At 45.8% G+C, this 27,014-nt stretch overlaps 1 protein-coding gene across 1 annotated transcript in view; it reads right to left on the bottom strand.

Annotated features, from left to right (window-relative positions):
- The window catches only part of XRCC5 (X-ray repair cross complementing 5), a 177,494-nt gene that overhangs the window by 114,547 nt on the left and 35,933 nt on the right, over nucleotides 1-27,014 (bottom strand). Inside the window, exons 9-12 of the mRNA XM_030209911.1 lie at nucleotides 12,723-12,835; nucleotides 11,643-11,705; nucleotides 8,053-8,190; nucleotides 5,114-5,204 (exon numbers count right to left, since the gene is read on the bottom strand). Of these exons, the coding sequence (XP_030065771.1) occupies nucleotides 5,114-5,204; nucleotides 8,053-8,190; nucleotides 11,643-11,705; nucleotides 12,723-12,835 (405 nt within the window). The remainder of the gene's footprint in view (nucleotides 1-5,113; nucleotides 5,205-8,052; nucleotides 8,191-11,642; nucleotides 11,706-12,722; nucleotides 12,836-27,014) is intronic.

Raw genomic sequence — 27,014 nt, 5'->3', positions numbered from 1 at the left:
TAATCACTAAAGGGAGAGGATAATTCCAAGGGTAGACACATGACTTTTTTTTAGTGTTTTGTTATTTAATCCATGTTTTTATCAACTCCAAAGCTGTTTTGGTGATTATTTATTTATTTGTAGCATTTGTATCCCACATTTTCCCACCTATCTGCAGGCTCAATGTGGCTTACATTGCTCCGTAATGGTGATCACCAATTCTGGAAAAGGAGAAATACATAGTTAAGGTGGAGGAGACAGAGTAGATTAGATATTCAGGTAAAGAAAGTTCATTTTCATATTAATAAATAAAAGGTATTGGATTAAACTTCATTCATGATAAATTAGTTTGAACAATCAGGAATATTTCAAATCATGAAAAATTAGTATGGACTATCAGGAAATAAAAAGTTACATTTTAAGTAGATCCGGTGTAAATTTTGTTAACTGGCATTTAGGATGGTTTGATTATGGATGATTATGTTTTGGTTCTTTTAAAGGATGGTGTAGAAGAAGTAAGCCCCCCAAAAAATGCAGAATTCAGTGTGCATTTGTCATGTGACCCAGTAATGCTTTAAAAGAGAAAATACACTCACTGATATTAGATGCTTTTTTTTTTTTTTGGCGGTTTTCAAAACAAGACAGCGACTGGCTTGATTGAATGAACGCCCAGCGATTGCTGGCAATTCATTAGATTGTCTGAAAACTTCTGCTCATATATTGTGAAAACGTACTCTGACCCCTGAGGCATGCGCTTGTGTGCCAAAACACGGCCTGTGTCGGGTCTTTTTCACAATAAAGGACGGCTGTTATCTCTTTCTTGAAGGCCCAGTGTTGCTTTTTTTGTCTGCGTTGTATGCTGTAATACCCTCTCTTTTGTGACTGCATTAGATACTGTCAGACAGACATCCCTCCCCCCATCTGGAGTCTGTAAGTCCTGGTAAGTGGTTTTGGCTACTTTTTTTGTGGAGCTTTTGATGATTTTAAACTGCTTTACATGTAATCTATGGACAAGCACACGTCTGCAGTATTGCCTATGGTGAAGGTTCACGCCTTAAGGATATGTTATAAGTCTTATTCTGGTTCCCACTCACATTTTGACATATGTCAATATATTATTATTATTATTTATTGCATTTGTATCCCACATTTTCCCACCTCTTTGCAGGCTCAAAGTGGCTTACAATACTTCATGAATGGTGGAAGTACATTGGTAAATAGACATTTAGTGTTACGGAAGGTTCTTGGGTAACATGGTAATGACTTACAATATGTCCAGAATGGTGGAAATACATTAGAAATTGGACTTTTAATGTTACAGAAGGATCTTGGGTATCATGGTAGTGATAAAACGTGATAGTAATATAGCAAGTAGATATTGTAGATCAGTTCTGAGTATAAGTGGAGGATTGGTGTATGTTCATATTTGTTAATCTTTGTGGTATGCTTTATTAAAGAGATGGGTCTTCAGTAGTTTGCGGAAGCTGGTCATTTATTCGTAAATAGTATATCACTTTGTATGTTTTTGGAGATGTACTTTTTAATATAACTATTTATTCTTTTATTTATATTTGCAGTTTGATATAGTTATATATTATGATCTGATAATATCATATCAAAGCCTCAGGAATCGGTGCTGGGGCCGATTCTGTTCAACATAATTGTGAGTGACATTGCTGAAGGGTTAGAAGGTAAAGTTTGCATTTTTGCGGATAATACTAAGATTTGTAACAGAGTGGACACCCCGGAGGGAGTGGAAAACATGAAAAAGGATCTGCGGAAACTAGAAGAATGGTCTAAGGTTTGGCAATTAAAATTCAATGCGAAGAAATGCAAAGTGATGCACTTAGGGAGTAGAAATCCACGGGAGACATACGTGTTAGGCGGTGAGAGTCTGATATGTACGGACGGGGAAAGGGATCTTGGGGTGATAGTATCTGAGGATCTGAAGGCGACGAAACAGTGTGAAAAGGCGGTGGCCGTAGCTAGAAGGTTGCTAGGCTGTATAGAGAGAGGTGTGACCAGCAGAAGAAAAGAGGTTTTAATACCCCTGTATAAGTCATTGGTGAGGCCCCACCTGGAGTATTGTGTTCAGTTTTGGAGGCCGTATCTTGCTAAGGATGTAAAAAGAATTGAAGCGGTGCAAAGAAAAGCTGCAAGAATGGTATGGGATTTGCGTTACAAGACGTATGAGAGACTTGCTGACCTGAACATGCATACCCTGGAGGAAAGGAGAAACAGGGGTGATATGATAGACATTCAAATATTTGAAAGGTATTAATCTGCAAATGAACCTTTTCCGGAGATGGGCAGGCAGTAGGACAGGAAATGAGATTGAAGGGGGGCAGACTCAAGAATATATCAGGAAGTACTTTTTCACGGAGAGAGTGGTGGATACTTGGAATGCCCTCCCGCGGGAGGTGGTGGAGATGAAAACGGTAACGGAATTCAAACATGCGTGGGATAAACGTAAAGGAATCCTGTTCAGGAGGAATGTATCCTCAGAAGCTTAGCCGAGATTGGGTGGCGGAGCCGATGGTGGGTGGCGGGGCTAGTGCTGAGCAGACTTCTACAGTCTGTGCCCTGAAAATGGCAGATACAAATCAAGGTAAGGTATAAGTAGCACATATGAGTTTATCTTGTTGGGCAGACTGGATGGACCGTGCAGGTCTTTTTTCTGCCGTCATCTACTATGTTACTATGATACTGGTCTTGTTGTTTACACATCTATGTATTGGCTTTGGTATGATTTTATGTGACTTTGTGATACTTATTTATGGTTCTAACTGTTTTTACAGTAATGTTTTGCCCCTGAAGCAGCCTTTGCAGTTGTGTCAGGCACACTTTTTAATTTTATATTTAATAATGCATTTTGTTCCTTCTACCACCGTGTTTGCTCCAATGACTTCTTTCCTTTTGGAATTTGCAGACCACCTGCCAGTTTTCTGGGACCCTCTAAAAGGATGGAGAGTCTACACCAAAAGCCATGAAATGTGTGAGCTAAATCTAAAATAATATCAATAATAATAATAGTAAGTGACTTCAACATCAAAATATGTATTGGAAAGGAGGAAAAGAGGATGGATATAATAATAACATTCAAATATCTCAAAGATGTTTTCAGAAGCAGCAAACACTTTTTTTTTTTTAGTGAAAAGAACACTCTAGGCTAACCTTTTTTCAGTAAGGACACACCTGGCAGATGACGCTTGCATATATACATTGCATATATGACCATCACGAACCTTTGGTCTGATACAGTGTGGCAGTTCTTACGAATCAAATGTAAACATTCTCTGCATCTGCAAAATGCTTAGCTCCCTCCCCCCCTCAAAAAAAAATATAGATGCAGATCAAAATGCACACATTTTCTCCTTGAAAGGTACCATACCAAAAAAATAAAATAAAATAAAACTCTGATTCTCATGTCATTTGACTAATAGCCACCAGTAATAGCAACATAAATCTCTCCATTATCAGGCACATTGCGAAATAATACAAAACCTGAAAAACTCCTAACTCAACATAAATGTAGCAAAACAAATTAGCACTAATCATAGCACTAATTCCTATGATTAAACCATGAACCCCATCAAAGAACAGGCAGAACTACAAATGTTACATGGGGTGAAATTAGAAAAGGTTCAAAGAAGAGCAACCAAAACGATAAAGGGGATGGAACTCCTCTCATATGAGGAAAGGCTAAAGAGGTTAGGGCTCTTCAGCTTCGAAAAGAGACAGCTGAGGGGGGATATGATTGAGGTCTATAACATCCTGAGTGGTGTAGAACAGGTAGAAGTGAATCGATTTTTCACTCTTTCAAAAAGTAAAAAGACCAGTGGGACACTCAATGAAATTACATGGAAATACTTTTAAAACAAATATTCACTCAAGAATAGTTAAGCTCTGGAACTCGCTGCTAGAGGATGTGGTAACGGCAGTTAGCGTATCTGGGTTTAAAAAAGGTTTGGACAAGTACCTGGAGGAAAAGTCCATAGTCTTTTATTGAGATGGACATGGGGGAAGCCACTGCTTGCCCCGGGATTGGTATCATGGAATGTTGCTACTAATTGGGTTTCTGCCGGGTACTTGTGACCTGAATTGGCCACCCCAACCCCCTCACCTCTAAAAGTTGAGAGGCAGCAGTGATGCTCATTCACTCCTGCTATCTTCTAAAATGGCACCACCTAATCCTTAGTGGTATGCCAGCATGCAGCACTAGGGGACTGTTTTCCAAATAAGGGAGTGTTTATTGGTGGCATCAGAGGCATCACTCCTTCCTCCAAATTTTTACAAGTGGGAGGGGTTTAGGCCAAGGGAAGGCAGTTGAAATTCCACTTGAACTACCAAGGGACTATTTTTGTAGGGTCAGGGGATCCAAGGTAAACTCAGGGAGAATTTGCAGGCCAGGGGTGTAAGAGATGGCGAGTCCAGCAAGCCTTTTTTTGTTTGTTTGTTTTGCTTGTTTCTTTTAATGTCTCTCTTTCTGTCAATATTCAGCACTTAACTGTCCAGGCTAACCGCATAAAACACAGTCCTATCTTTATGCGTCAATCCATGGCCAGTTAAGTTCTGAATATCAACCTAATCGGCCATGTATAAACTGGTGCCGAATAAACCAGATATTCAATGCCAAAGCCCAGACTAGCCCAGAACTGAATATCCAAGAACACCACCGGTGGTGGTCAATAAAACACTCACCACCGCTGGCTGAATATTTACCCTTCAATGTCGGTGCCCAGACAATATCCAGTTCTGAGCCCGTGGCTGTCAGCAGCTTTAAAACTGCTGATTACTGTGGGCTGAATAGCATCCAATATGTTTCTGTGTATGGCTATTATAACCATCCTTCTATAATTTTATACCTACAACAATAATTCTTAGACAAAAAGAGTTTTAGTCAATGAGGAAACATTTTTCTTGTTGTTATTCATGCTTCCTCTGTTTGTCTAGCCCAGCTCTAACATTTCCCTAGGGGAAAGAAAGGTTTCTCCCATGCCATTGCTGCCTCTGCTACCAGTCTCCATCTCCCGTGTAAAAGGACCAACTTCTGAACAGCATAATGAGGGAGGTATTTTACAATAAAAAAAAAAAAACAATCCCTCATGCCTATTGTATGAAACAGCCAGCTCACCTGAAGGAATGACTTTTTTATTGTTTTTCAAGGATGAAAACAGGTACTGCCTTAAATCTTCCATGAAGGGAAGCTGTACATACACCAGACACTGGAATAAGACAAAAAGAAAGCAGCTCTGTGAATATTGCATGGTGCATAGTTTCCATCTTTTGGTATAGCAGGCTGCACATGGTTACGACAACATTTTTGCATGAATTTCTGAACAATAATAAACACGTCACTGAATATTACTGACGGGTTTTCCTTATAGTGAGCTTAGCAACAAATGGAATCATCTGGTGAGCACAGGCACTAACCAACAGCATGGCAGCTTTCAAAATGCCTGGTGTCAACCAATGGTAGGAGAGCTTTAAAATGACTGAGAATCCCAGTGTGCTCTGACCTCCCTGAGATTTCAAATGTACTGGCCTGCTTTCCTACAAGAAAGAAAAAAAAATGTTCTAGGCGCTGAACCATAAGCCAGAGGTCAGTGGATGCTCTAGTCTACAGCAAGAATTTAGAAAAAAAAATGGATCAATGGTTCAAAAGGTAAAATAATTATACAATGCCAGTTTCCCTGTAGCAAAGCAGGCTTAAAAAAAAAAAAGATGCCATTACCATTTAGGAGAATCTCCTCTGCACCAGGCAGCACAACCTCTGAGGATATTAACTACCTAGCATGAGCTCATCATTTTGTAAATCCTCTAACTGGTTTTCCTTATACCAGTGCTTCTCAGCTATCTCCCAGCCAGCTGAGTTTTCAGGACTACCACTATGAATATGCATGAGATACATCTGCATATAGCAAAGAGCCAATATATGCAAATCTGCATATTCATTGTGGTGACCCTGAAAAGCTGACAGACAAGATGTGCCTCCAGGAGAGGACTGAACAGCAATGCCTTATACAACCAAGGACAACCACGTTGGCAGATGTGTTACAGTGACAGATGTGTGGACCTCCAGTTGGCATGTGCACAGTACAATGCCATTTCCAACAGGTTTGACAGCTGTTCTGTGGAAAACTACAAACACTTCAAAAAAATAATGAACTGGTAAATAAAAAGACTTCCCCTCTCTGGTTTATACAATGTGAGACCTAGCAGGAAAGCACATTTCCAAAATGATTGCCTGTTATGAACTCACCATTTATTCATTCACACTGCTTTTGAGTGACAATACAAGAAGTTGAAAGGGGCACTAACCTGGGGAGGAGCCCAAGTCAAGATGGCAGCTTGAGATGACCCGCGGGATGTTGAACCTGTTGATTCTAAACTCTTCACAGTGAAAAAGGGAGCTAAGACCCAGGGTTACCTTCAACAGCTCCAGGGCCGGATGGATTCCTTCGTGGTCCGTGGATCCGGAGGTTCTACTTCGGAGAGCATTTCAGCTGGGGGGCAGCCCCTTGATGAGGAGTCAGCTGGCCCCCCCTCAAAGATGTCACTCTGTCTCCCAAAACTAAGTGTGCCCCTGCTCAGCCGCCTCTGCCGGCATTTCTTGTTGAAGTAACTCAGAACAGTGCAGGAGTGGAGGATTCTCCTGTTGGAAGCTTGCAGGAAGCTCTATTCCCCTTGCAGGGGAACATGCCCAAAGAAGCTGAGACGGTAGCTTTTGGAGAGCCAGCCGGTGATCTGCGGGTGTTGGATGCTGGAGTGTCTGTAAGTACTGTACAAGCTATGGGAGTAGAAGTTCCCCCTTTGCAGCGTACTAAGGTTTTTAGTTAGAAACTATATGGGAAGCTATTTCTACTCTTCTGGTGAATTTGAGTTCCCAGATGCAGAAATTCTCCTTAACATTAGAATCTGTGCATTTTGAGTCATTGGAATTGAAGAAAAGAGTCTCTGACCTGGAACTGAAAATTAGAGACTTCTGAAGAGAAAACACAGACTTTGGGGTCTCAAGGTGAGACATGCATGAAGGATAGTATTAATTTAAGAAACAAAGTAGAGTCATTGGAAAACATGGTCAGATGTGCCAATCTGCTTCTGATCAAACGTTTTTCTATTTCTGCTTAAAAGATACCTCCTTGATGTTTTGAAGGTTCCTGTGTCTTCCATCCCCCTATGTTCCAAGTGCTAAAAAGAAAGTATGTTCTTCCCCTCAACTATCTGGGGTATCTATAGACAGTTTGGATTTGACAAACTTCCTGGAGAGATCAAATGCAGAGGTGGTGACTCCTGCTACGCTGCCGGTACAGCTGGCCTTGGATTCAGATAGAGAATGGCATATGAAACTTTTCTTTAGGAACAGAGATGTGTTGTTTATGAACTGCAAGATTTGTATGTTTCCTGATGTTTCTCGAGTAACTCAAAGAAAGAGAAAACAATTCCTTTTGCTGAGATCTCAGGTGTTGCACATGGGAACTACTTCTGTTCTCCGATATCCTTATAAATGTGTTTTAACTTCAGAGAGTTCAATACATTTTCTATGAGCCCTCGCAGCTCTCAGCGTTGTCCCTCTTAGGCCTGAAAACGACTCTAGAACTCCTCAGTAATTTGAGTATGGACACTCCTATATAAATTTGTGGCTCTGGTTCAATCTCAATCTTTAGTTTCCTTGTAAATTATTTTCTTTTTTTTTATTTATTCCCATTTCTTCCTATTCTCCCCCCCCCCAATAATTGTGGGCTAATAACATTGTGTTCTTTTCTTTCTAATGTATAAGAGTTATTCTCCTTTTTTTAATATCTTTTTGGATATGATGTGATTTCTGATGCTATGGTTTTGTACTATCTTATATTTTGAAAGTGAATTAAAAAAAAAGTTTTTAAAAAGAAAGGGGAACTAACTTGACACTTGCATCCAGGCTTGCTTTTCTTTAAAATCTCCTGAGGATGATAAAAATTCTTTGTTCCTCTATGTCTCTATAACATGCCAGCCACTGCTGGTGTGATGGAACTGATCTAAGCAGTACAGTCGCCAGTAATTCTGTTCCAGTACAGCCTATGGCACCATTACCTCATACTTGTCCTTGATGCAAGGAAACGCTGCACCAATTTGGGGGTTGGATCGCCTGTCATAAGCGTATCGCACAATCGCCACCATATCTGTCTCATCCAATGCCTGAATAAGGGCAGAGAGTGCCACAGCCGCAGCCTGCCAAAAGAAGAGAGAGCTTCAGCCAGTTGAGCTTGGACCCAGTGGTGTTATACCAATACATACAGTGCTTATTTACCGCTTTATCCCACTTATGGTTTTTATCTAGCTACATTTTTCTATGTTCAGGGCCCAATGCGGGTTACAAACTAAAAGGATTAATAAATGAAATACAAATTACAAAATAAGTAAATTAATAAGTAAAATACACAAAATATACACAAAAAATAACCTAAAACAAAAATCAAAAAATGTTCAACTTTTTACGAAATGATAATTTGGATCTATTCTCTTTGGATGTAGGTGAACGAAGCAGCAATCTGTCTTGCAAGTGGAGAAGAATGCCTAAATAAGGGTGCCATCACTAAATCAATCACTAATAGCTTCTTTTTACAAAGCCACGCTAGCAATTCCTGTGCAGCAAATGAGAGGAATCCTATTCAGTTCCTATGGGCTTCCTTTCATTTGTCACATGGCTTTGTAAAAGAAGACCTAATTCAGAAGACCATAAAAAATTTGAAACGCCAGACAAGCTGATTTAAAAAATATTTGAGCTCGTACAGGAAGCCAATGTAAATTTTACTAGAAAAGGTGAGACCATCAAATTGAAGTATTCTGAATGAGTTAAAGTTTGTTTAGTAACCAGTACATAGGCCCAAATAAAGGGTTCTTACATGATTTAGTGTTTAGGACCTATTTTAAGCTCTACATTAAGGGCTGAAGATCCCTATGAATGCAACCTTATAAGGACTACAGGCAGCTGCCTAGGTGGACTGTTTGTCCAAATTAGATTTTGAAATTCTGCTCCTGAAGCAGGCACTAGGTGCTGAAACATGTTGGGCAGATGAACTAATATAAAAGTACTAGTAAAAAAGGCCCGTTTCTGTATGAAATGAAATGAAATGGGCGCTAGCAAGGTTATCCCCCCCCCCCCCCAACCTCTGTCCTCTCCAAGTCCCATGGCTCCCTTTCCTCCCCTCCGATTTCCATGCCATCCTCCCTCTCCTCTCCTACTCCCCTGCAACTCACCACTTTGTCCATAAGTTTCCAGGTGTTCTGTATGGGCCTGATTGTGTGTGTGTGGGGGTTTTTTTTTTTAACAGGTGGTGCATTCCACTCCTCCCCTCCCCCTCTCCCTCTGAGTTCCAGGCCCCCTCCCTCTCTCTGTCACTCTCCTTTCCTCTGTCCATCCTCCCCCCCAATCCCCCCTCCCTCCGAGTTCCAGTCCCCCTCATCCTCCCTCCGTTCCAGACTCCCTCCCTCCCTTCCCCCTCCGAGTTCCAGACCCTCCTCTCCCTCCCTCCCTTCCCCCTCTGAGTTCCAGACCCCCCTCCCTCCCCTCCCCCTCCAAGTTCCAGACCCCCCTCCCTCCTTCCTTCCCAGAGTTCCAGACCCCCCTCTTTCAGTCTCACACACGTCCTTGCGATGCCTCCACCCGTGCCCCTCCCATCCCCGACACTGGCTTCGCCCATCCTCCTATGTGCACGTTGCCCCCCCTCCAAAATCGCCAACCCCCCTCTGCTACCCTCCCCTTCCCCGGGTCCCAGCGGCAGCAGTGAAGAGGGCGCAGGCTCCGCGAGTCTGCTCCCTTCCCTTCTCTGTCAGCTCTGACTCTGGTCCCGCCCACATTTCCTGTTTCCGCAAGGGCCGGACCAGTCAGAGCTGACAGCGAAGAGAAGGGAAGGCAGCAGACTCGGTGACCTGCTTGCCCTTCACTGGTGCCGCCGGGACCCCGGTAAGAGGAGGAGGGGGTAGGTGGATTGGCGATTTGGGGAGGGCGGTTTGGGAGGGCAGCAGTCTCGGTAGGTTTTTGTCCTTTTTCTTTTCCATGAACGTTCGATGAAGCTGCCTGGGCCCGCACTGCACAGCCAATCAGAAGCAAGGCACGGTCGCAGGCAGCCTCATGGAACGTTCATAGAGCAAATTATTATATAGGAGGATTTTGGACTTAGTATTTCCACTTATCATAAGGTTGTTTTTGATTCATTACAAGGATTTTAAAGAACAGCTAGTGGCTCAATATTTATGCTTTGTTTTTGTGACTATCAGCATCTGAACAAGCAAGGCAAAAGATTAATTCAATCTTATTTTGATTAACTGACGCAACTGTCTCAGTTTACAAAATGATTTTTGCCAAAGAAGACAATGATGAGTCTAAGATAATTCCAAGAACTCTTGATTTGTCTTCCACTGGTAAAGATTTACCAGAGGATAGTAAAATAACTTTGGGTACATTTATCTTAGGATCCTTAAACCAAAGGACTTTGGTCCTATTAGAATTCAACTTCAAAATATTAGTTAGAGCCCAACTCTGGATCCTATCCTTATCCATACAAGAAGATAATTTATTGAAAGTATCACCCAGATTATCAAAAACATGAGTCAACATCAGTATATCATCTGCATAAGAGAATAAATGCTTCTCTTCATTCAGTTTAGTAGAAACTAAAGTAGGCAAAAAAAAAAAAAAAAAAGATTAAAAAGAAGCAGACAATGGAGACCCTTGGGGAACACCACAACCTGGAGACCAAAACTAAGAAAGTGAACCATTTTTCCAGACACAATAAACACAATTAGTTAAGAAATGAAACCAGTGAGGATTCTTCCATTGTAATCCCAGTCAACCCAGGGCTGGAGAACAACTAACTGGGCACTGGAAGACCCTATTCTCCTCAGCAGAGTGGTTCCACTTACCACTACCACTGTCAGGGGTTTGGCTGCACAAGACCCTGCATGGGATCAGTCATCAAAAACTTAGATTGTGAGCCTACTTGGGACAGAAAAAGTACTTGTATCCAGTATGTAAACCACTTTGGCAGTACCACAGAAAAGAGGTAGATCAAGAATCTAATAAACATAAGCATATCATTAGGAGAAAGCTTTACTCCACCCTGCTGCCAGACATAGCTCTTTCCACTGTTTGTGTGTTGCTAGCCTTACCATTCACGATGGGCCTTGTACAGAAGCTTGGCCATTCAAGAAAAGTCAACAATAAAACATGCACAGGTGAGCAAGACTGGACAGACACTTTTTGATAAGATCTATGAGTAAAAAGCGTTTTATCAGGATGTCTCATTTTTTTTGGCCTAGAATCTTCCAACTCCAACTTTGGGCTTCCAACTCAAACGGAATCCATCCCCACGTGAGTCTTTATCTATTAGTTACCTAATTTTTTCTCCATCATTTACTCCTTTCCTTTAGCCTTGGCACAGTCCTGTACCTCTGCAACACTGGCTATAGTTCCTTTCAGAACATAGAAAGTATACTCGAGTCAGCCACTGTTGTTCGAGAGAATGACCTCTCTCCAAAAGCTACCTCTACAGTGTCCTCAGCTCCTGTCAGTCCCAAAGCAGATCTGAGAAAAGAACCCAGCTCATACTAATGCTGGACCATCTAGTCAATCCCACAATTTCAGGTAGATAATAAAGAATGATGCTGTCCCACAGTCTGACCTCATCGTCCTTCGGTGGAAAGATCTTCAGGATCTGCTTTCCCATAAAATGACTCCTTTGGATCTAGAAAAATGATAAGTAATGGATAAAGCATAAAAAGGAATTAACAATGAACAATCTATCAAAAAGCTGATAGAAAAATGTACACTTCTGATGGAAAGAGCTCATTGTCAAAAACAGACCACGTCAGGTTGGTTCACTGCATGTAAAACAATGAACTTGCACCTGCCCTCTCATATCCTCTCTTATTTCGTGCTCTGTGAAAACAAGGAGGAGTTCAAAGAGACACTATTCCATTGCACACATGGAAGGACCAGCATTGCACCACTGAAGACCCCCTACAGGACGAGCACCAAGCTCAGTCCTTGATTCTAGATCTCCCGACACTCTCCAATGCAAGCTGGCCTATCCTGTTGTTTTCTAGGTGGGGGGGAGGAAGGGGTAGCAAATGCAAGTGATTCACATTCCAGGCAAGCATATCCGTCTTTAAATCAGACTGCTTTGTTCTGCTCCCCTTCCATCCCACAGCGCCCTTGCTTGATTACTCACTGTAATTATTCAGCACAGTGGGTTCTTGAGCCATTAGGATGCCATTCACAAACATGGTCCCCGTTGGGCTAATGTTACCAGCTCATTCTGCTCTATGAATACCCCTCACATTAAAACACAACAGCAAAAATCTGAAAACACTTTGAAATGGATTTCAGAGATCTCACTGGGAGGATTTTAAAATAAAGCCATGAGAAAATCTGCCAGGATCTCTAACACACAACCAGTTTACTGAGTCAGTAATATTCTTAACTTGCCTAAGGTGCTGACAAGTACGTACCCAAAACCAAGCAGTTCCAAGTCAGTGTAAAGGGACGCTAATGTTTCTGAATGAAGAGTTAGACCTTCCCCCCACTGCTTCCTAACCACTTTCTGCTACCCCCTACAGAACCTAATACAAACCAAGCTCTTTCCAGTCTCTGTAAGGGAATGCTTATAAACAGCAGGAGGGTATACATTTATTTCATCTTAAAGAAATCAATGTCTTGGAAAGGTCTCTGGCCATGGGAGCATCTGCTAAGATTGCCCTACCTGAGAAGAATTTGTGAATCCCAGGACGGAAAAGCACTTGCCATCATGCTTGTACTTCATTTGCTCCTGATCCACTTTGGAGAAAGGAATAATGTCACTGCCATAGCGGTATCCTGGAGGAGGAGGACAGAAGTACATTTTGTTTTTACAAGGCCACTGATAAAGGCAGGCAAATTATTTCCACATCCCAATCAGAGATCAACAGCGAGACAGGGCAAGCAAACAGTTTCAGGACTGGTCTACTAGCAAGGTGAAATCTATTCTTACCTGCTAATTTCCTTTTTTTTTTTTTTTTTTTTTTCAGTCCTGCTACACCAGTCCAGACCAGCGAGCTATGCCAACCTACCAACCGATGGAGGCAGAGAAGCTGAACATTCCAGAAACATCGCTAATATAAGGAGTGTGATGCCTGGAACTAGTCAGTAAGCCAAAGCCAAAGGTTACAGAAAAGGAACATATGCACCAATATAAGGAACCCCCCCCAAAAGGGAAAGCAAAGCTGACATCAATAAAGGTTCCTCCTAAGCTGCAGTCTTTTTGAGAGGGCACTGGACTGGTCTAGTGACCCAGAAAAAGGGGCAGTATCAAATCAAGGTTAGGGCTCCAGCCTAAAAGGGCCTAGAAGCATGTAAAAATTAAAAAAAACCTTAAGGGCTGGAAAACTAAAAGAAGTTAAAAGGGTAATTGAAGAAAGGGTAAATTAAAGGAAAAAAAGATCAGAGAGTACTGAAAACCCGCATGGGAAGGCACAAGAGAAAAAATACGCACTTGAGAACATGAAGACATCTCCACAGAAAAACAAAGACTAAGAGACCCACGCTCGCTCGCTGGGCAGGAAGGCACCGGTGCAAGCATGGTGGAACACTGAAAGTTCTCTGTTAATACTGCTGGTCAGCATCCGCATCGGGCTCCACTGGATGACGTCACCCACCTGTGAGAATATGAAGACCTGCTTTTCTTCAGAGCAAGAGCAAATTTCCCCTTCCTTCTCGGCCTGCTAGACCAGTCCAGATCAGTGAAATGTAATTAAGCTTTATCCCTCAAGGAGGGAAAAAGACGAGGCTCCCTCCAATAACTGCCCTGTCATTTCTGGCCCGGACATCAATTTTATAGTGCCTATCAAAGGAATGTAATGTGGACCACACGGCTGCCCTACAGATGTCTTCCTGGACCACTGCCCTGGCACCCATCAAAGAAGTCACCTGTGTTCTTGCTGAATGTATGCTCAGAGGCCTTCCAGCACAGCCCTGCAGTTCAGGATATATGCCAACACAATACTTGCATTAACCCAGTTTGCCAAAGAAGAGTGGCACTGCTTTCCTCTCATGAGGGCTACTGAACATAACAAATAGCTGATCCGACTTCCAGAAAGTACTGGTAACCTCCAAGTACCAGATTCGGATCCTATGAGTGTCCAGTGTGTGAAGCACTTGTGCTGAACCCTCATTAGCTCTTGTGCAAAAATACTGGAAGACAGACTGATTCAAGTGAAATAGCGAGACCACCTGAGACAAAAAGGAAGGAACAATACCAGTGGAAACCGAGTCTGCTGAAAAAAAAAAAAAAAACAGCCCTATGAATAGCCAGTTTGTGAAGTACCTACACTGAACCCTCCTTTGCTGTTCTCGAAAAATGTCAGAAGACTGATTCAACTGAAATGTTAAGCCCATTTTAGGAAAAGGCAGCACCATATGAGAAGAAACCAAGTCTGGTGAAAGAGACAGATGGGGGATCCCCAAACAGTAGAGCCTGTAACTTCGAAACTTGCCTGGCTGAACAAACAGCCACTAGAAAAACCATCTTTAAGGAGAGATCCTCAATGAATGCCTGCTACAGCAGCTCAAAGAGGCTATTAAGCCAGCACCTTTAAGACCAGATGAAGACTCCACTGTGTCACCACCAAGCACAATGGTGGCTGAATGAGCTGGGCACCTCAGAATAAGGACATCTGCATGAGTCACCACCAATGTCCTTTTACTTTACCTCCAAAACCTGGAACAGTCACCACCTGCACCTTGAGAGAATTAAGGGCCAACCCCTGATCAAATATCTAACTTCATTTCAGCTTCACCGAATATGATCTTCCCTCAACCTACACAAGATTCATGTGCCACTGACTGCCACACGACCCAAAGTATAGTGAATCCACCCTCATGCTTAACAGTTGCCAAAGTGTTCTTCATTTCAAAGCTTCATCCCCCTTCCTCCTAATGTATCAGGCCAAAGTATGTTTTACCAGAAAGTCTCAGGATAATCAAGATTTTCTTCTGTATTCTTTAGATGATGACATCTGTGATGAAGTTGTAGAAAAATATTTCCTTCTAACAACTTTCCCATGCAGATCACTGTTGTGCTAGCTAAACATCTGCAGTGATCTAAGAGTTCTGGCTTGCAAATCTGATCAATTTTCACACACTTCTATAAGCCATTTTTCTTGGTTTTCCAAATCTTTCCTCGATTTCAACAGTTCTACATAACTTTTTTTTTTTTTTTTTTATTTGTTACATTTGTACCCCGCGCTTTCCCACTCATGGCAGGCTCAATGCGGCTTACATATTGTATACAGGTACTTATTTGTACCTGGGGCAATGGAGGAAGTGACTTGCCCAGAGTCACTTCTACTTCTTAACATGTTTCTGACAGTTGAAATTGCTAACTAATATGGTTTAGTGTTTTATACAGCTTTGCCTTCCTTTGTAAGCATGACTCAGACAGCTGCTTAGAGCAGTGTTTCTCAATTTCAAGTCAAATACTCCCTAAGTCAGTGGCACAGCCAGATAGCCAATTTTGGGTGGGCCTCAGCCCAAAGTGGGTGGACACAAAACTTTCTCTCTGCCCCTACCCCCTTCCTCCCCCCTCCCTGCAGCACCTCCAAACTCAAAATATAAATACTTTAGCTCATGAGGATACCCAAGCTCTGTCAGCTGAAGACTTCCTCCGAACTCCCTTTTACTAAGCTTGGCAGGCAGCAATAGCAGCAGCTCCTTCAGCCACTGATGCCGGCACCCCATGCATGCTTAGTTTTCGGTGGCTCAAGGATGTTGCCGCTGTCTGCCCAGCTTAGTAGAAGGGAGTTTTGGCTGCCTTCAGAGGTCCACGGCTGATGGGGCTTGGGGATCTCCACCAACTATAGCAAGGGTCGGGGGCTGGTGGTAGATATGTTAGGGCCCAGAGCAGAAAATAAAGACGACCTCCCCCCCCCCCCCCCCACCTCTCCTTACAATCACACCGACAGACCCTCAACCAAATAAGGAACAAGAGATCACAAATTAGAAATAAAAATATGTAGACAAAAATTAAACCTCGGCATGTGGAGAAATAAAAACAAAAATGAATTTCCTTTTCTACCAAACATAATAAAATGACATCTGCCATGCACATTTCTCAAGCTAACATATTTCAGTTAATAAATTCAAAAATAAAATGCCTTTTCTACCTTTGTTGTCTGGTCACTTTATTTTTCCATCATGTTGGTTCCAGCTGTTGCCCTATTGTCTTTTCTACTCTCTTGTTCCATTCCCTCACTACACTTGCCTATGACATATTGATCTTTCCATTTTAGCTCTTCCCTCTCTATTTTTTTTTCTTTTCTGCTCTCTGTCCACTCAAAATGTCACCTTCTTTCTAACCCCTTTCCATCTTTTTTCTTTTCAGATATCTACCAGATTTCCATTTCCTTCTTTCACCCACTAGCTCTTCAATTCCCCATCTCACTCCTTCCGCAGCCTTCCATTCCCTTCCACCTTCAATCTACTCCCTATTACCATATTTCTACCCCCTGTAAATCACTATCCTCCTCTCGTTCATTTCATAGCAGCCCCCCCTTGGCCTCTCTCACATGGTTCCACCATTCCCAGTGTCTCCCTCCCTCCACCCGTCAAGCCCAGTGTCTGCTCCCTCTTTCTCCTCTTCCCACCCTCCACCATCTCCCAGCATCTTCTTGTCCCTTCTCTCCTCTTGCCCCTCCCCTGTGGTCCAGCATTTCTCCCTCACTCCCTTCTGACCCTGAATCCAACATCTCGCTCCTTCTTCCCCTTCCTGTGCAGCATCTCTCCTTCCCTCTCCTCCACCCTCATGTCCAACATTTATTTCCTTTCTTTTTCCTCTTCCCTCTCTCCCACTGCCCACCATCTCTTTCTCTCTCCCTTGCATCCCAAGTCTAACAACTCTACCCCCCTGCAGCATCTCTCCCTTCCCTCCACCATGTCCATTATTCCTCTCTCATCCTTCTCTCCCCTGTGCAGCATCTCTCCCTCTCTCCCACCCATCCTAAGACCAGCATTTCCTCTCTTGTCCTTCACCCCTCCTGTGCAGCACCTCTCCTTCCCTCCCCATCCTACTTTACATCCAACAAGTCTCCCTCTCTCCCCTCCTCATGTCCAACAATTAATCCTCTCTCCTACCCACCCACCCCCCGTGCAGCATCTTTTAAAGGATCGCCAGCAGAATGTAAAAATTGCTGCTGCTGCCGCCTCTGCCGCGTTCCTCCCAGGCTGTAAACAGAAAATTGCATCAGAATTGGAGGGGATGTGGCAGAGGGAAGGCTTCCGGGTCAGCCAGAAGTAATTCTTACACACTGCCGGCGACCCTTTGAACAGACGCAGAGAGAGATGCAAAACGGCTGTGGGAGCCTAGCTTGCTCCCTAATGCTGGCGTTTGCAAGGGTTCACCACTGCTGGGTGAGCCAGAGGCCAAACTGGGTGGGCCCAAGCCCACCTGCGGCTACATCCCTGCCCTAAGTCGAATAAATTTCAACCAAGTACCCTTGAGCTCGGATCTAAAATGGATACTCCAAAAACTGACATTCTAATCATGAAATAGAAAATAAAATTATTTTTTCTTCCTTTCTGGTCTGGTTATTTTATTTTTCTAATTGTGTTCGACATCGGGTATCTGCTTTTCTCCATCGTCTCTTATCTCGTCAGTTCTCTCTCCTCCACCTTTTCCTTTCTTCAATTAGTTTTTGAAGTGGAGTGAAGGAGTAGCCTAGTAGTTAGTGCAGTGGACTTTGATCCTGGGGAACCAGGTTCAATTCCCACTGCAGCTCCTTGTGACTCTGGGGAAGTCACCTGACCCTCCATTGTCCCAGGTACAAATACGTACCTGTATATACTATGTAAACCACTTTGAAAGTAGAAAAAAAAACCCACAGAAAGGCGGTATATCAAGTCCCACCTTTTTCTACTTCTTTGTACAGATTTAATTCATTCTTACTATTCGGTCTTCAAGTTCCCTCTTTTTACTATGTCTACCTACAGCTTTCCATCTCTCTCCCTCACCCCCGCTCTCCTATTCTCCTTCCTCTTATTCCCTAGTCTTTCATTAATTCTATCCTCTCCTCACCCTTCCACCTAGTATCTCCCCTCTTTCTTTCTTTCTTTCTTTCTCTATCTCCTTCCATCCAGCAGAGCAACCTGAAGCAGGACTGCAGTCTCCATGCTTCCATGGTTGTCTCTGCCAGTCCCCTGCCCTTGAACAGGAAGCTGATATCGGAGAGAGTGGGGGTCCAGCAGATTCAACAGCACATGTATGGAGACTGCAGCCCCGAGACTGCTATGGGTTGTTTTGCTGCTGCTGATCTGGAGAAAGAGAAGCAGAAGCAGCGGTGGGGGTGGGGGTGGCAATGGAAGGGAGGAGCGGAAGCTCTGTTGCATACCCCTTGCTAAGGTCTCACATAGGTTTCTGCGTGTTGAGCTTAGAGGATCTCACAGTTGATGAAGGAAGAGAAATCCAGCAATCACAAGCGAAAAGCTTAAAAAGCTCAAAGTATTTGCTCTACTATGGGATCACCTTCACCTGATTATTGAAGGCCTAATGAGTCAATCAACATTTTTATTTTATTTATTTGCTGTGCTTGTATCCCTTGTATTAATGGCCTTATTAACAACTTTAATTTAAAAAAAGGTAGTACTCTAAACCTTTGCATATCCCATATTCACAGCAAATAAACAGTAAGCACTGCAGATGTCATGTTTAACTTTATACCACCCACCTTGGATAAATACAGTCTATAAATAAATAAACAGATAAACAGAGATTGTGTCAGTTTCCGTTCACTCAGGGGTTTATTAAAACATTCAGTCTGACTAGGGGTCACTTAACTTTTGTACACAACTGTAGTATTCACACAGTGCTATCCAAATAGACAGCACTGTGCAGAGAACTAATTTAAGAATTCCGTCTCCTTTCTCCAAAGCTTATAAATTACACAGGGGTTAAGAGACTTATCCAAGATGGTAGAAGCCAGGCGTAGAGATTTCTCTCTGGAGCCCTGAGATTAGTTTTCATTTGCTGGGTAAGCAGCGTATAACCTAGCGTCACACATGAGTGACCCATCTCTAGTAGACAAGCATTACAGGGATGGTGTAAGGCAGGCAAAAGGAATAGCAGAGAAGGAAAAAAATATCCAAAGGAAAGGACTGGGGAGGGTAAAAGGGGAAAAGCAGACGAGGTTGACAAACAAAGGAGTAGCAGTGGGGAAGGAAAGAAAAGAAAACATAAAAGGAAATAGGAAGAGAGAAAAAGCACAAAAGAATACAGAACAGGAACAGCAAGAGCAGAAAAGGAAAGACCAGCTAGAGAGAAGGGGGGAAAAGAGGAAAGGGAAAGGAAAGGGAAATGGGACTTGATATACTGCCTTTCTGAGATTTTTGCAACTACATTCAAAGCGGTTTACATATATTCAGGTACTTATTTTGTACCAGGGGCAATGGAGGGAGGGTCAAGCACTGTAAAAAAAGAAGACACAAACACAGAGTTATGGAGGTGGAAGGATTGGGAGAAAAAGAGGAAAGAAGCAAGGAAAGTGAAGGAGAGAAAAGACAGAGTGAAAACAAAACAAGGAAAGGCAAGCAGTAGAAGAAGAAGTACAGAGAACAACCCACAAAGAGCAGAGAGAAAGGAGGAAAAATCAGGAATGCAAAAATGACAGATGGGACAGCAGAAAAGAGAACACAAAAAATAGGTGGACCTTTTACAAAGGCGCACTAGCGTTTTTAGCGAGCGCTGGCAGTTCAGTTGCCCTGTGAAAGGGATCTGAACACCCTAGAGGAGAGACAAGACAAAGAAGATAAAACAGACGATATTTGGTGTCTGTATCTACTCTCATTTCACTTTTGAGGATCAGGCTGCAGCTGTGATAAAGTCCTCATTATATGATACATCAAATTTGTTCTGTCAAGCTGTACCTTAGCTGTACCTTGCCTTTCAGGATCTTCGTGTTCTCCTTTTTGCTGTTTTATTAAACTGTATTGATTACTGTAATTCTCTTTACAGTGATTTGAAACTTACTCTACTTCAACGCCTGCAGTTATTACAAAAAACAGCTGTAAGACTTCTGATGAATGCTCAGAGGTACGATCACGTATCTCTCCTGCTAGCAGCTCCATATTAGCTCCCAGGATTCAATTTAAGCATATTTTACTATTCAGCTGAATACAAATAATTGATCTTCAACATAACAAATACTACTACTACCACTAATCATTTCTATAGCGCTACTAGAACACAGCACTGTACACATTATATTCAGGTACTTTCTCTGTCCCTAGAGGGTTCACAATCTATGTTTTGGTACCTGGGGTAATGGAGAGTTAAGTGACTTGCCCAAGGTCACAAGGAGCAGCAGTGGGAATCAAACCCAGGTTGCCAGGATCAAAGCCCACTGCACTAACCATTAGGCCACTAGGCCATTAGGCCAGAGATCAAGTGTTTATTTCAGTAGGATTTAGCACAGTACAGCCCTGGATTATTCATATTCGGTACAGCCCCAGACCATATGCAACCATTAATAAATCTACCCCTAAGTAATGCCAAATATAAAGTGAAATACTGTCTTAGACTTCATTTCCCTAAATGTATAAAGGTGATTTACTAAACAATTCACTCTGCATATTTCTTATTCCTAGCGACCAAATGGTGGAACTCCTTACCACCCAAAATAAGAACAACAAAGGAGTACACCAGATTCCGCAAAATCTTAAAATCTTTCCTCTTCAAGCAGTTCCTCACAAAGAACAACCCCTTTTCAAGCTATTAAATAGAGAATGCTACATACCTGTAGAAGGTATTCTCCGAGGACAGCAGGCTGATTGTTCTCACTGATGGGTGACGTCCACGGCAGCCCCTCCAATCGGAAACTTCACTAGCAAAGTCCTTTGCTAGCCCTCGCGCGCCCGCGCGCACCGCGCATGCGCGGCCGTCTTCCCGCCCGAAACCGGCTCTAGCCGGCCAGTCCAGTATGTAGCAAGACAATACATTTCAAGGGAAGACACAACTCCAAAGGGGAGGCGGGCGGGTATGTGAGAACAATCAGCCTGCTGTCCTCGGAGAATACCTTCTACAGGTATGTAGCATTCGCTTTCTCCGAGGACAAGCAGGCTGCTTGTTCTCACTGATGGGGTATCCCTAGCCCCCAGGCTCACTCAAAACAACAACCATGGTCAATTGGGCCTCGCAACGGCGAGGACATAACTGAGATTGACCTAAAAAATTTACCAACTAACTGAGAGTGTAGCCTGGAACAGAACAAACAGGGCCCTCGGGGGGTGGAGTTGGATCCTAAAGCCCAAACAGGTTCTGAAGAACTGACTGCCCGAACCGACTGTCGCGTCGGGTGTCCTGCTGCAGGCAGTAATGAGATGTGAATGTGTGGACAGATGACCACGTCGCAGCTTTGCAAATTTCTTCAATGGAGGCTGACTTCAAGTGGGCTACCGACGCAGCCATGGCTCGAACATTATGAGCCGTGACATGACCCTCAAGAGCCAGCCCCGCCTGGGCGTAAGTGAAGGAAATGCAATCTGCTAGCCAATTGGATATGGTGCGTTTCCCTACAGCCACTCCCCTCCTATTGGGATCAAAAGAAACAAACAATTGGGCGGACTGTCTGTGGGGCTGTGTCCGCTCCAAATAGAAGGCCAATGCTCTCTTGCAGTCCAATGTGTGCAGCTGACGTTCAGCAGGGCAGGAATGAGGACGGGGAAAGAATGTTGGCAAGACAATTGACTGGTTCAGATGGAACTCCGACACAACCTTTGGCAGAAACTTAGGGTGAGTGCGGAGGACTACTCTGTTGTGATGAAATTTGGTGTAAGGGGCCTGGGCTACCAGGGCCTGAAGCTCACTGACTCTACGAGCCGAAGTAACTGCCACCAAGAAAATGACCTTCCAGGTCAAGTACTTCGGATGGCAGGAATTCAGTGGCTCAAAAGGAGGTTTCATCAGCTGGGTGAGAACGACATTGAGATCCCATGACACTGTAGGAGGCTTTGACAAAAGCAAACCTCTCATGAAGCGAACAACTAAAGGCTGTCCTGAGATCGGCTTACCTTCCACTTGGTAATGGTATGCACTGATTGCACTAAGGTGAACCCTTACGGAGTTGGTCTTAAGACCAGACTCAGACAAGTGCAGAAGGTATTCAAGCAGGGTCTGTGTAGGACAGGAGCGAGGATCTAGGGCCTTGCTGTCACACCAGACGGCAAACCTCCTCCAATGAAAGAAGTAACTTCTCTTAGTGGAGTCTTTCCTGGAAGCAAGCAAGATGCGGGAGACACCCTCTGACAGACCCAAAGAGGCAAAGTCTACGCCCTCAACATCCAGGCCGTGAGAGCCAGAGACTGGAGGTTGGGATGCAGAAGAGCCCCTTCGTCCTGCGTGATGAGGGTCGGAAAACACTCCAATCTCCACGGTTCTTCGGAGGATAACTCCAGAAGAAGAGGGAACCAGATCTGACGCGGCCAAAAAGGAGCAATCAGAATCATGGTGCCTCGGTCCTGCTTGAGTTTCAACAAAGTCTTCCCCACCAGAGGAATGGGAGGATAAGCATACAGCAGGCCCTCCCCCCAATCCAGGAGGAAGGCATCCGATGCCAGTCTGCCGTGGGCCTGAAGCCTGGAACAGAACTGAGGGACTTTGTGGTTCACTCGAGATGCGAAGAGATCCACCAGGGGGGTGCCCCACGCCTGGAAGATCTGTCGTACCACACGGGAATTGAGCGACCACTCGTGAGGTTGCATAATCCTGCTCAACCTGTCGGCCAGACTGTTGTTTACGCCTGCCAGATATGTGGCTTGGAGCACCATGCCGTGACGGCGAGCCCAGAGCCACATGCTGACGGCTTCCTGACACAGGGGGCGAGATCCGGTGCCCCCTGCTTGTTGACATAGTACATGGCAACCTGGTTGTCTGTCTGAATTTGGATAATTTGGTGGGACAGCCGATCTCTGAAAGCCTTCAGAGCGTTCCAGATCGCTCGTAACTCCAGAAGATTGATCTGCAGATCGCGTTCCTGGAGGGACCAGCTTCCTTGGGTGTGAAGCCCATCGACATGAGCTCCCCATCCCAGGAGGGACGCATCCGTCGTCAGCACCTTCCGTGGCTGAAGAATTTGGAAGGGACGTCCCAGAGTCAAATTGGAGCGAATGGTCCACCAATACAGGGATTCGAGAAAACTCGTGGACAGGTGGATCACGTCCTCTAGACCCCCAGCGGCCTGATACCACTGGGAGGCTAGGGTCCATTGAGCAGATCTCATGTGAAGGCGGGCCATGGGAGTCACATGAACTGTGGAGGCCATGTGGCCCAGCAATCTCAACATCTGCCGAGCTGTGATCTGCTGGGACGCTCGCACCCGCGAGACGAGGGACAACAAGTTGTTGGCTCTCGTCTCTGGGAGATAGGCGCGAGCCGTCCGAGAATCCAGCAGAGCTCCTATAAATTCGAGTCTCTGCACTGGGAGAAGATGGGACTTTGGGTAATTTATCACAAACCCCAGTAGCTCCAGTAGGCGAATAGTCATCTGCATGGACTGCAGGGCTCCTGCCTCGGATGTGTTCTTCACCAGCCAATCGTCGAGATATGGGAACACGTGCACCCCCAGCCTGCGAAGTGCCGCTGCTACCACAGCTAGGCACTTTGTGAACACCCTGGGCGCAGAGGCGAGCCCAAAGGGTAGCACACAGTACTGGAAGTGGCGTGTGCCCAGCTGAAATCGCAGATACTGTCTGTGAGCTGGCAGTATCGGGATGTGAGTGTAGGCATCCTTCAAGTCCAGAGAGCATAGCCAATCGTTTTGCTGAATCATGGGGAGAAGGGTGCCCAGGGAAAGCATCCTGAACTTTTCTTTTACGAGATATTTGTTCAGGGCCCTTAGGTCTAGGATGGGACGCATCCCCCCTGTTTTCTTTTCCACAAGGAAGTACCTGGAATAGAATCCCAGCCCTTCTTGCCCGGATGGCACGGGCTCGACCGCATTGGCGCTGAGAAGGGCGGAGAGTTCCTCTGCAAGTACCTTCTTGTGCTGGAAGCTGTAAGACTGAGCCCCCGGTGGACAATTTGGAGGTTTTGAGGTCAAATTGAGGGTGTACCCCTGCCGGACTATTTGCAGAACCCACTGATCGGAGGTTATGAGAGGCCACCTTTGGTGAAAAGCTTTCAACCTCCCTCCGACTGGCAGGTCGCCCGGCACGGACACTTGGATGTCGGCTATGCTCTGCTGGAGCCAGTCAAAAGCTCGCCCCTTGCTTTTGCTGGGGAGCCGCGGGGCCTTGCTGAGTCGCACGCTGCTGACGAGAGCGAGCGCGCTGGGGCTTAGCCTGGGCCGCAGGCTGTCGGGAAGGAGGATTGTACCTACGCTTGCCAGAAGAGTAGGGACCAGTCTTCCTTCCCCCGAAAAATCGTCTACCTGTAGAGGTAGAAGCTGAAGGCTGCCGGCGGGCGAATTTGTCGAATGCGGTGTCCCGCTGGTGGAGAGACTCTACCACCTGTTCGACTTTTTCACCAAAAATGTTGTCCGCACGGCAAGGCGAGTCCGCAATCCGCTGCTGGAGTCTATTCTCCAGGTCGGCGGCACGCAGCCATGAGAGCCTGCGCATCACCACACCTTGAGCAGCGGCCCTGGACGCAACATCAAAAGTGTCATAAACTCCTCTGGCCAGGAATTTTCTGCACGTCTTCAGCTGCCTGACCACCTCCTGAAAAGGCTTGGCTTGCTCAGGGGGAAGAGCATCAACCAAGCCCGCCAACTGCCGCACATTGTTCCGCATGTGTATGCTCGTGTAGAGCTGGTAAGACTGGATCTTGGACACGAGCATAGAGGAATGGTAGGCCTTCCTCCCAAAGGAGTCTAAGGTTCTAGCGTCCTTGCCCGGGGGCGCCGAAGCATGTTCCCTAGAACTCTTAGCCTTCTTTAGGGCCAGATCCACAACTCCAGAGTCGTGAGGCAACTGGGTGCGCATTAGCTCCGGGTCCCCATGGATCCGGTACTGGGACTCGATCTTCTTGGGGATGTGGGGATTAGTTAGAGGTTTTGTCCAGTTCGCAAGCAATGTCTTTTTGAGGACATGGTGCAAGGGAACAGTGGACGCTTCCTTAGGTGGAGAAGGATAGTCCAGGAGCTCAAACATTTCAGCCCTGGGCTCGTCCTCCACAACCACCGGGAAGGGGATGGCCGTAGACATCTCCCGGACAAAGGAAGCGAAAGACAGACTCTCGGGAGGAGAAAGCTGTCTTTCAGGAGAGGGAGTGGGATCAGAAGGAAGACCCTCAGACTCCTCGTCAGAGAAAAATCTGGGATCTTCTTCCTCTTCCCACGAGGCCTCACCCTCGGTGTCAGACACAAGTTCACGAACCTGCGTCTGCAACCGCGCCCGGCTCGACTCCGTGGAGCCACGTCCACGATGGGGGCGTCGAGAGGTAGACTCCCTCGCCCGCATCGGCGAAGCTCCCTCCGCCGACGTAGTCGGGGAGCCTTCCTGGGAGGTGGCCGCAGTCGGCACCGCACGCGGTACCGACGTCGGGGACCTCACCCCGGGCGATGGGCCAGCCGGCGCCACGCTCGACGGTACCGGAGGCGCAAGCACCGCCGGTACCGGAGGGGTAGGGCGCAACAGCTCTCCCAGAATCTCTGGGAGAACGGCCCGGAGGCTCTCGTTCAGAGCGGCTGAAGAGAAAGGCAGTGAGGTCGATGCAGGCGTTGACGTCAGAACCTGTTCCGGGCGTGGAGGCTGTTCCGGGCTGTCCAGAGTGGAGCGCATCGACACCTCCTGAACAGAGGGTGAGCGGTCCTCTCGGTGCCGATGCCTGCTGGGTGCCGACTCCCTCGGCGACCCAGAGCTCTCGGTGCCGACGCGGGGAGGGGACCGGTGTCGATGCTTCTTCGACTTCTTCCGAAGCATGTCACCGGAGCTCCCCGGCACCGACGAGGAGGACGTCGAATCCACCCGTCGCTTCCTCGGGGCCGAGACCGAAGAGGGTCGATCTCGGGGGGGCTGTACCGCAGGAGCCCTCAGGGTAGGAGGAGACCCACCCGAGGGCTCACCGCCACCAGCAGGGGAATGGACAGCCCTCACCTGCACTCCACTCGATGCACCACCGTCCGACGACATCAGCAGACGAGGTCCTGGTACCACCGACGTCGATGCAGCTATCCGATGTCTCGGCGCCGATGCAGAGGCCCGATGCCTCGATGCACTCGATGCAGGGGCGGCCGAGGAAGATGGTCTGGACGCTGACGACGTCGATGCACTCGAAGATCCCGGTGCCGATGCCGACGAAGAGCCCGAGAACAAAACGTTCCACTGGGCTAGTCTCGCTACCTGAGTCCGCCTTTGAAGCAGGGAACACAGACTGCAGTTCTGAGGGCGGTGCTCGGCCCCCAGACACTGAAGACACGACGAGTGTCGATCAGTGAGCGAGATAACCCGGGCGCACTGGGTGCACTTCTTGAAGCCGCTGGAAGGCTTCGATGTCATGGGCGGAAAAATCACGCCGGCGAAATCAAAATCCGAAATGACGGAAAAAGAGCACCAAAACTTTAGAGGGAGAAAAATCTCGACCGAGGCCGAAAAGAGGCCTACCCCGACGACGAAAGAAAACTTATCGGGGCAAAAAGCTGGAAATACGGGGAGGATTGACACGAAACCCGGTGGAGGGTTTCCGGAGCACTTCCCGACTTTAGTAAGCTTTTCCGAAGAAAAAACACGCTCAAAAAAACAATTTGGACGCGCGAGGTCGACTTTCCGGGGCTCGACACGGCGAAAAAACGACCGTACCGAGTGCGGACAAAAGAAGACTGGCCGGCTCGAGCCGGTTTCGGGCGGGAAGACGGCCGCGCATGCGCGGTGCGCGCGGGCGCGCGAGGGCTAGCAAAGGACTTTGCTAGTGAAGTTTCCGATTGGAGGGGCTGCCGTGGACGTCACCCATCAGTGAGAACAAGCAGCCTGCTTGTCCTCGGAGAATGTACTATACAATAGTTATATATCCTGATCGTCTCAATGTTTTTCAAATGTT

This window comes from Microcaecilia unicolor, chromosome 7, assembly GCF_901765095.1.
Source record: "Microcaecilia unicolor chromosome 7, aMicUni1.1, whole genome shotgun sequence".
Taxonomy (NCBI): domain Eukaryota; kingdom Metazoa; phylum Chordata; class Amphibia; order Gymnophiona; family Siphonopidae; genus Microcaecilia; species Microcaecilia unicolor.
This window is presented reverse-complemented; position numbering and strand designations above follow the sequence as displayed.